This window comes from Aspergillus pseudoviridinutans (assembly GCF_018340605.1).
Source record: "Aspergillus pseudoviridinutans IFM 55266 DNA, scaffold_1, whole genome shotgun sequence".
Lineage (NCBI taxonomy): Eukaryota > Fungi > Ascomycota > Eurotiomycetes > Eurotiales > Aspergillaceae > Aspergillus > Aspergillus pseudoviridinutans.
In genome coordinates, this window is record NW_025091281.1 from 3,237,240 (window position 1) to 3,246,837 (window position 9,598).

At 50.5% G+C, this 9,598-nt stretch overlaps 3 protein-coding genes across 3 annotated transcripts in view; 2 read left to right on the plus strand and 1 right to left on the minus strand.

Moving 5' to 3' along the window:
* Positions 1–111: 111 nt before the first annotated feature.
* Asppvi_001133 (uncharacterized protein) lies at positions 112–1,680 on the minus strand (the record flags this gene model as incomplete). The annotated part of the gene is made up of 6 exons (XM_043297436.1): positions 112–493; positions 540–665; positions 718–876; positions 932–1,096; positions 1,146–1,578; positions 1,626–1,680. 6 exons carry the CDS (start codon positions 1,678–1,680, stop codon positions 112–114), a joined length of 1,320 nt encoding a protein of 439 aa, XP_043153371.1.
* A 3,649-nt stretch (positions 1,681–5,329) lies between these two features.
* Positions 5,330–7,225, plus strand: Asppvi_001134 (GMC family oxidoreductase; the record flags this gene model as incomplete). The annotated part of the gene is made up of 2 exons (XM_043297437.1): positions 5,330–5,572; positions 5,627–7,225. 2 exons carry the CDS (start codon positions 5,330–5,332, stop codon positions 7,223–7,225), a joined length of 1,842 nt encoding a protein of 613 aa, XP_043153372.1.
* A 1,635-nt stretch (positions 7,226–8,860) lies between these two features.
* Asppvi_001135 (cell wall mannoprotein 1 family protein) overlaps positions 8,861–9,598 on the plus strand; it is a gene marked incomplete at both ends in the record, with an annotated part of 1,811 nt that continues 1,073 nt past the window's right edge. Inside the window, one exon of the mRNA XM_043297438.1 lies at positions 8,861–9,566. Coding sequence (XP_043153373.1) covers positions 8,861–9,566 — 706 coding nt within the window. The remainder of the gene's footprint in view (positions 9,567–9,598) is intronic.

Genomic DNA, 9,598 nt, shown 5'->3' on the forward strand with positions numbered 1-9,598 from the left:
ATACGCGGCTTTCCTGAGCCAGACTGGGCTGTCTCTGGAAGAACTGGCGACCCAGTGATCTGATCTTCCGATAAAACCTCTTCTATATAAAACCTAATTACAACCATTGTATCAGTCAGCAGGCGGATGCAACGAATACGGTGGCGGCGGATCATCCACCGGCGCACTTCTCCTCCTCGTCCTCTCCTGCAGAGGAATCTGCGGCCCCCAGTGGAACCCCGCTCGCTCTTTATAATTCCTCGCCGTCCTCTGCTCATACCAGATGATTAACCCCACAATCACAATGCCGGCGATACTCACTCCCACTGCTATCCCCACCTTCGCGCGAGTGGTTAACCCTCGCCCGCTTGTGCTTGTCACTCCTGTCCCGTTGCAGGTGGAGTTGGAAGTCGGGGCTGCATTCTTGAGGGCGCTCTGGAAGGAACTGCAGTCAATGGTGTTGGTGCTGTTGATTGTAACACGAGTGACCTGGGTGAGAGAGGGAAACCCGGCGCTACAGCGAGTGAGTTTTAGGCCAGATGGTGTATGATAGATCGTACCTTGTGATGTTTCCGTTCAGCTGGATGGTCTCCGCGGAATTTAAGCTTGTGAAATTGACGTCTAGACGGGATGATGACTCGACTGTGATGTTGCCCTGGGTTGATTGTAGGGAGTCCAGAGAAAGGCTATCTCGTTAGCATGCAGGTATCGCACAAGCTGTGCTTATGATGGTTATACCTGGACACTGCACCCTGGAAATCTAGCATATCGCCCACTGAGCGTAGCTTTGGTAGATTCAGGTCTAAAGGCGCGCCGTAGTTATGAATCGAGAGTCCCGATGGGCCAAAATAGTTCCTAGTTTGGATGTTGGCCGTTTCGAGGACAGGCATCGAGAATCTAGCCACCGTCAGTTCGGAGAAGAGATATGTAATTACACATGCTGAGGACGCACTCTGTAATCACTCCCGAGAACTGGATAAAAATCGCAGATTGCAGGGCAGGAAAACTAAGCGGGAGTTGACCATGGGCTTCATTATCGAGATAATTCGCGGCAACTGTATAAGACCCATGCATGCTGAGATTGCCATTCACTTGCTCCAAAGCGTCAAATCTCACACTAAGCTGGTTACTCCGGTGTCTGCTGTCAAGACCCTACAGGAACGTACCTCGAGTAATTCCCCGCCAGCGAGATATTCGTCGCTTGTTTCAACGACCGAAAGTCCACTGCGCCGGTGAACGGTACGGCCAGATTAATCGAGCCGACGGCAGTCGCTTTGGGGGCGGATACATCTATTATCTCTTGACTACTTGGAAGATAAACGTTAATGCCTCCCAGGTACAGCACGTCTGGCAGCAAGATCGACGTGAGTTCAAATGTCTCAGTAGGGGCCATATAGCTGATGACTCCGCTAATACTGGTGACATTGGGGAGAGAGAATGATCCGTTGAAGCTTTGCAGTAGAGTAATATCATCGTCAATTGTGGTGCAGTTATGCGTGGAGAACCAGTTCAGGTCATCGGACGAGGCGAGCTGGAATGCTGCAGATGAGTTCCGGATGTTGGGATCAGTGCTCCGATCACAGGTTGTCGCAGCAACAACTTGTCATGTCAGATTTATAGGTCTTGTTAAGAGTAAGCAGGCTTACATGGCAGTCCAGAAACAATCAGTGCTATGACTGAACAACGATGGAAATGCGTCATCGTATAGCATCAAATTGAGATGCGGAGAAGATAAGAACAATCTGAGGGAGAAGACGACCAGGCGCCTGGGGCCCTGGGCATGATAAGAGTCTAGCTAGATATTAATAAGAATAATGGCTTGAGTTAGGCGTCTTGGGTGCTGGCTAGCAAAGTCAGAGAACAATCTGCAGTGGCGGCTCGTCTTATGCCTTGGCGCCTCGAGAGGGGTAGGCGAGTACGGAGTAGTAGACAAGCATAATACGGGTCATCAGCGGCTAAAGTCAATCTGAAGTGCTGAATATTAGGTAGCCTCCGTACTCTGAACTCATCCTATCAAGTACTGTGAAGTGCCAAGCAATGAGGCTGTGTTAATGCGTGTCTGATGTTGCTCGATCGAGGCCCTCGCACGCTGTGGTCGGATTTGGCAGCGTATCAGTCTCCGTAGAATTGTCAATATACAATAGACTTGACTGGCCAACTTGGTCAAATTCAGAGTTATTGCCAAGGCACAAAGCGGAAATAAGGTGTACGTCCCGTTGGATGCCCAGAGAGTCGTCAAACTCAATCCTATGAACACAGCCGACGTCGGAGACGGTCTTGAGACGAAGATAAAGGTACCAGGATAGGGGGTTACCAAGTTATGGGTTTCAGTATTTTCCTTCTGATCGTGTAATATGGTAACAGGTATCGATCGTACCTATCCATGGAACTCAATACCTTATACATCGACTTGTACCCTCACGTAACAGCAACGCCGCGTACTTCCAGTAATCCAAAATCGCGCATGTGATCCTTGTCCTAAAACCAGCATCGATAACACGTGTATGAGTGGCCTATCATGCCGCAGCAGTAGGGAGTGACAGTAGTTCCACTACATTGACTCGGGGCCGTATTAGCAGTCGACGGACCCCAAGGCCAGGTCTCGGTTGCAAGGAAGGAGTTGAAATAGGATTACCTCTTGAACGGAAATGACGCATTTGAGAGGGTGACGAGCGAGATTGGATAAGGTCTCATGGAAAGGTCGACAAGGCTGTCATTTGTGGTCGAAGTCAGCAGTCTTATACATATACCGACAGGAGTCCCTATGACACGGCGACATGCTTACCTCCCAGGGATGGATTGTTAGCTAACTTGGTGATCGGCAACCAGTCCCAAAATGATTGCAAAACAGCTGACCCGGGGAACCGATTTGACCCCGTACAATTGCCCAAGCCATCCGATCGAACAGATCGTCCTGACAACACCCCGAAAATTCGTATTGTTCAAGGACGACCAAGGGACAGCCTCGGAAGTTAGTGATAATCTCTGAAGTATTAGTACAGGACATTCGTTAGACTGGCCTGGAAGAGGAGCAGATTCATATCCTCAGGATAATTAGGGCCATTCCGACACGGTCCTGTTTCTCAGCCGCTGTTCATTGCAAAACTTCTGAAGTACGGCGTTTCTGAGGTGCTTCGCCACTTGTCGTTCACATTGACAATGAGCACACCCCATATTAATAACCAGTCATCCACAGGAGCCAGATAATCATCAAGTTTTCGTTCCAGTTGCCTAGGCTCATGACTCGATAGCAGTAGTGTACGTTCAGCAAGCATGGCCAACTCCGAGAGACGAAAAGGTGATGATGGAGACTACCATTATCCGGTCAAGTTATATTATATAAGTTTCCAGGTAAGACATAATGCTAACCGACCCTAGTCCCGTCATGGATGCTGCGTGGTTGTGAGATGAAGTGTGGACCGGAAAGTAGGGAGAGAATCAGTGTCAAAGGATGCATAATTTTGCAGCGTAGATAAAGCCAAGACGTTTACTGAAGGCCTACCCCTACTTCAGGCAGTCGACGTTGAACTTTAACAGTCGTGCAGTAGTAGACTGCTGTAGATGTCTGGGATGATCTATGTAGATATAGGGAAGCCATACGCCCTCAGGGTATTGTTTGCCATTAGACTTTTACAACCCACAACAAATACTCCACTATAAAAGGTGAATTTAAAAGGCCTCAAGTTATAGTATATATGCGCAGCCCAAGTGCGAATGATGCGTCTCAAGAGGGAGATACTGATCCGCATTTTCCCTGGGTTATGTACATAGGTAGCGGGGATAGTCTGAGGAGCATACTCATTGCTGTGATGTAGCTTTAATATGTACTGTAAGAGCCATTTTAGAGGGAATGACTTCCAGTAATGCCTATTTAGCGCTAGACTAAGGTATATTGTCATTTCCTACAACTCGGACTGATCCTTGTTGTTCTCGCTCTACAGAGCGCTATTCATTTCCCAATTAAGCGAACGCATGGGCAACAGATGAGCCCCTGTTATGCCGTATCTTCACAAACCAGGGCCCAGTAGTGCAGTGTGTAACCCCCAACCCAACTGCACTGCTGGGTCCTGGTTCGAGACAGGTCGTGGTCGCTCCTCTGGTATAAATTTGCCGAAGAGGGAGCGGCTGGGGCTTGGGCGGATCAGAGAGGGGCCTGTACGGCTTCCTCTCTGATCCGTTTTATTATTCGAATGGCTAGGTATTTCTCTATCGCAAGGCTTTTTTTTTCTGCTCTGTGTACCGTTTGGTTTCTTTGCGTTTGTGGTACTGGATGTTTTGTGGTTTGAGAACTAATCAGAGAGGCAGCTCTCGCCTGCTGCAGCACTTTCGCTCTCGAAATATAGCCCTTTAAAGCGAACTGTGCTTTTCTCGAATCCACGAAATCCGGCGGTTCTTATCCTCATCTGGACTCTGTCTCTGTCCTCGTCTTATCCAGTTTGTCTGCTCTATCTGACGCTTCTGCTTCCCCTCCTTGAAAACATGCACTTGCTAACCTCATGCTTCATACGTGTCAGGCTGAGACATCAGACGCATGCTATTCATGCTGCATCTGCAGCGATACAGCTTTCTCTTGTGCTAGGAGACGTCTGTAGAGTTCATGGCACAAGACGAACCAACATTGCGAACGGAGATTGCGACGTCGACCACGACTTTTTTCTGAAGGCCGACGTAATACCACATCACTAGAGCTCGATCTCCAGTATCAGACGTACATGACAGGAAGCCTGGAAGTTACAGTTCCTATCATCATGCAGATTGAATCCGCAGCGCATTGTGTTACTGATACGCTTCCACGCCGACAACAGTGAGTATGACAATCAGCAGTCTGTATATCTCAATGACCCACCAAAACAGATAGATACGATATCGCAGAGCATACGGAACAGTTGGACAACTTCTGAAGGGAGCGAAGCTGTCCACGGGATTGAGGACTTAATGTGATGCTTCATACATGCAGGTGCGCATGGCGTGACCGCTCATTAGCAGGGGTCTACACTCTAAACAATATCTTAACAGCAATCGATTCACGTCGGCCGCAACCTTAAAGCGTTATCTACTGCGGTGCCTTTGCTTCTCTACGCAATCTCAACCACTACTGGTGTCGGACCTGTCGATCAGGCCCCTCACTCAAACACTGACCCGGACCAACGTAAGCACAGTAAGATCAACATAGAGACGCAACACATGCAGTTTAGCATTGCCCCGCGTCAGACAATAAGCAGACAGAGGCACCCCTCCTTCATATGGCTTTTATCACATAAATAGTTGAACTGAAATGCTGACGGTTAGGTTTGAAATACCTACAGATTGCTCTTGCTACTGACCGGATCTCCGTAAATTGTAATCAAAAATGACTGTCGACACCAACTCGGCTGCGGGGCTAGACGCTGCCGTCTTTGATTTTATCATTGTGGGAGGTGGCACGTCCGGCTTAGTCGTCGCCAACAGATTGACGGAAGATCCGAACACCCGCGTGCTTGTACTGGAAGCAGGAACAAACCGCTTGACTGACCCGCGCATCTTGGTGCCAGGACTGGCGCCTACAGTGTACGAAGATCCGGATTTCGACTGCGACTTTCGATCTATCCATCAGGTACGCCCAAGCAGCAACGCTGACGCTCCCACTATCTGACACGCCTTTCGACAGGAACAACTCAATGGTCGTCAACTGCTCGCAAACAAAGGCCGTACCCTGGGAGGATCCTCCGCGATCAACCTCGGATTGGTCGTCTACCCATCGCGGTCGGGGATGAATGCATGGGAGACGCTCGGAAATCCGGGCTGGGGATGGGACGGTATTGAACCGTACCTCCGCAAATTCCATCAGGCCACTCCTCCGTCCGACGCAATTCGTGAGTTTTTCACGGGGATGAAATACGATCAGGAAGATCAGGGCAGTAATGGGCCAGTTCGGGTGTCTTTCGGAGACCAATACATGCCGTTCCACGGAGCTTGGTTTGAGACTTTTAGGAACCTGGGGTATCCGCAGGTAGAAGATCCCATTCGAGGCGCAGGAACAGGACCGTTTGTCGTCCCTGGTGCGGTGGATCCGGTCACCCATACGCGCAGCCATGCAGGGTCAGCTTATTTCGGCGCAGATATACAGCGTCGCCCGAACCTACGAGTGGTGACGGGCGCAATGGTGGAGAGGATTGTTCTGGAAGTCCGCGAGGCTTCTGTTGTCGCCACCGGGGTGCAGTTCTGCAAGGGGGAGCAAACCTACACGGTCCCTGTGACCAGGGAGGTTATCCTCGCCGCGGGAGCAACGCAGACTCCACAGATCCTGGAGCTCTCTGGCATTGGTAGCACAGACCTCCTCCACTCGCATGGCATCACTCCAATCATTGATAATCCAAATGTTGGGGAGAACCTTCAAGATCATGGATTGGTAGATTTCGGGTACGAGGTAGCAGATGGGATGCCCTCGGGCGACATGTTAAGAGACCCAGCAGTGGCTGCGGCTGCCATGGAAGCGTATAAGAAAGACGGCTCCGGACCGTTGGGCATGGTCCCATTGGTGTCAGCATTTATGCCTTGTATGAACCTCTCCACAGCAGAACGTCACGAGTTGCTCGCGACAATCGATGCGTCGATCGCCTCTGGTAATTTGCCGCGCGCGCAGCAGAAGCAGTACCCGATTCTTCGAAGGCTGCTGGAGGATCCCGATGAGCCCACAGCGCAGTACATCCTGGTCCCGTTCCAGGTCCTGCCCCGCGAGGGCAACAGTCCCAAGGCCCTCCTCTCAATGAGTCATCCAGGATGCTTCATCACCGTTGGCTGCGCACTGAGCTATCCATTGTCTCGCGGTTCGGTGCACCTCCAGTCCGCAGACCCCAAAGCAGCGCCTGCCATCAACTATGGCATTCTGCGTCACCCCGCAGACCTCGAGCTCCACGCACGTCACAGTATTTGGACCGAGACATTGGCCGAAACCGAGCCAATAGCCTCTCTACTTAAGAAGAAGGGAGCACGGTTGCACACACCCGAGCGACTTACTAACGTGGAGAGGGCCATGGAACTGTGTAAGGAACTCGTACTGTCCGAGTGGCATACCAGTGGGTCATGTGCAATGATGCCACGCGATGACGGTGGAGTAGTGGACCCGAAGCTTAAAGTATATGGGACGGCGAATGTGCGGGTGGTGGATGCCAGCTTGTTTCCACTTGAGCCCCGGGGGAATATCCAGGCCACGGTGTTTGCGGTGGCTGAGAAGGCGGCGGATATTATCAAGCAGGACTCTCTCTAAACTTTGCTACAAGGCTGACGGCAATCCGAGTCACACCAGCTTTCATTTGTCTTACAACTTACTTCAGGAGGACGTTGAGTGTGATGATAGTGAGATTCAAAGTTTGTTAGTGACTGTGATTATTTATAGCATCAGAGTAGGGCCCGTGAGGTCTTTGGGCGTGGCTTTCGTCTAGTATAGATTTCCGGAGGATCAGAAGGCAAGTCTAAGACAATAATAGATTGGAAATTGATGATCCTAATAAGGACTGGACTCGTTGTTAATTTGTTACTAAGAATGTGATGTGACATTAAATGCATGCATCTTCATATTAATGCCTTAGGTCGCTAGTTAGAAGCACAGCGGAGACCTCGGCAGGTTGCATCTTTGACCTGCTTAATTTCTCTTAACTGCACTCTTCCCAACCATCTCATCATTCAATTCATCCACCAACGATACGTCCACACAAAAGCAGAAAAGAATACGAGGCAAGAATCTACCTGCAGGGTCTTCTAAAGTCAAATCCTCCATGACTCGAATCTGAACGGTGATCCGGCTGACTTCTCCGGGGAGACATGTCTTACAACCCCGCATTGCCATCAACATCACCAACACTAAATCATGGCCAGGTTACATCGCTATTGGGAAGCCAAGTCGCTAGTTCTACGCTAGACCGCTAGACATGCTATCAGTTTCCTACAGCAACGGTGATGGGTCAATTTGGGAGGGGAAGGGAGTTAAGAAACTAAGCGAAAAAAGACTAATCTAATTACCTTTTTCGCAACATAACCTGTTTCTAGGAAAGATTCTGAGTCAGGCCCTATCAGGAACATGGGGACAACACAAACTTTACAACGTCAGTGGACGCCTAAACAGTGGAGAAGCTGTTGGAATTCGAGTGTCTTCTCTCGTCTGTGTACGCTTCGTTAGTGTTGGGCTCAGACCAGGATGACGGTCTATCAGTCTGCGTGTCTCACCCTCCCGCGGGAGACTTTCTTGTTTTACTGGCAATGGCATCATGTATTACTCAATATGACATATGAGATCGACGAAAGGAAAAGCCTGAGAGAAACTCTTGCATCCTATCTTTGATTCTGTCCGTTGCTTATTGGATGCAGTTGTACTGACAGACACCTGTCCAGTTACCATCCCGTTGCCAGCACCAACCTCCTTTTTCTAGCAATATATTGCACCCAATCAGACAATCGTCAACGGTCTTGCCACTGGGTTGATCTAAAGAACGGTCCCAGGTCGTAGTGCCTTAGCTCATGTTCGATAATTTGGCCAGCCACTTCCATGAGACAAGGCGTGCACTAACCTCGAAAGAGCATTTTCCTTCGTCGCTGGTCCGGGGTCTTCACCAATGTCTATGAACGAACTGGCATACCCCGGATCGAACGGAAATGAGTCTCATTATCGAAGTCAAAGCGAGGCAATCCCACGGATGCGAGGTGATGACACATGTGACTTGACCTCCAGCCTCCAGAACGAGATTAAATAGTCCTGGGATGGTACCTCGAGGTATCTATCTGGGTTGATATTTCCTCACCTGCTGTAAGTCTGTCGCTCGTTACAGTAGTAACCGGTCGTCCCTCGCTTGATCTTTGTTTACACCTATCACAGTCGTTTATCGTCTGATACTATTTGGTTGCTTCAATGCGGTTCTCTGCGTTAACCTCCCTCCTCGCCTTGGGAGCCTTCACCGGCGTCCTCGCGACGCCCACCAAGGTCTCCCGGGCACCCTCGCTGGTGGAGCGTGACTTTGCTGCGGTCACCAGTGTTGTCGCTGCCATTTCGTCCAAGGTCGATGCTCTGGATGCAGACATCAAGGCCTACACTGGAGGCGATACGTCCGCCATTGTGGGCGCTTCTGCAGCCCTCATCTCCACCATCAACGATGGCACTTCCACCGTTGCGGCCCAGCCAGCTCTGAGCCAAACTGACGCTCTGAATCTGGTGAATCCAATCTTGGCTCTGACCAGCAAGGTCAAGACCACCATCAACGACCTCGTCTCCAAGAAGAGTCTGATCGTCGCTGCCGGCGGGGGTCCTACCACCTATAACCAGTTGCTGGCCCAGTACACGGCCTCCTCGAACTTAGCTACGACCCTGTCCGGCAAGGTACCGGCGGCTCTCAAGGACGTCGCTACTCAGCTGTCGTCGGGGATCACCTCGGCCATCCAGACGGGTATCGACGCTTACAAGGATGTGGGCACTGGCCCGACCACTACTTCTTCGACGACTTCCGCTCCTCCTACGACTACACCTACAACTACACCTACAACTACCCCTACGACTACCTCCACTCCATGCGAGACTACTACTACTACTACAACCACCCCTACGACCACTTCCACTCCATGTGAGACTACTACTACTACTACTACCGAGACC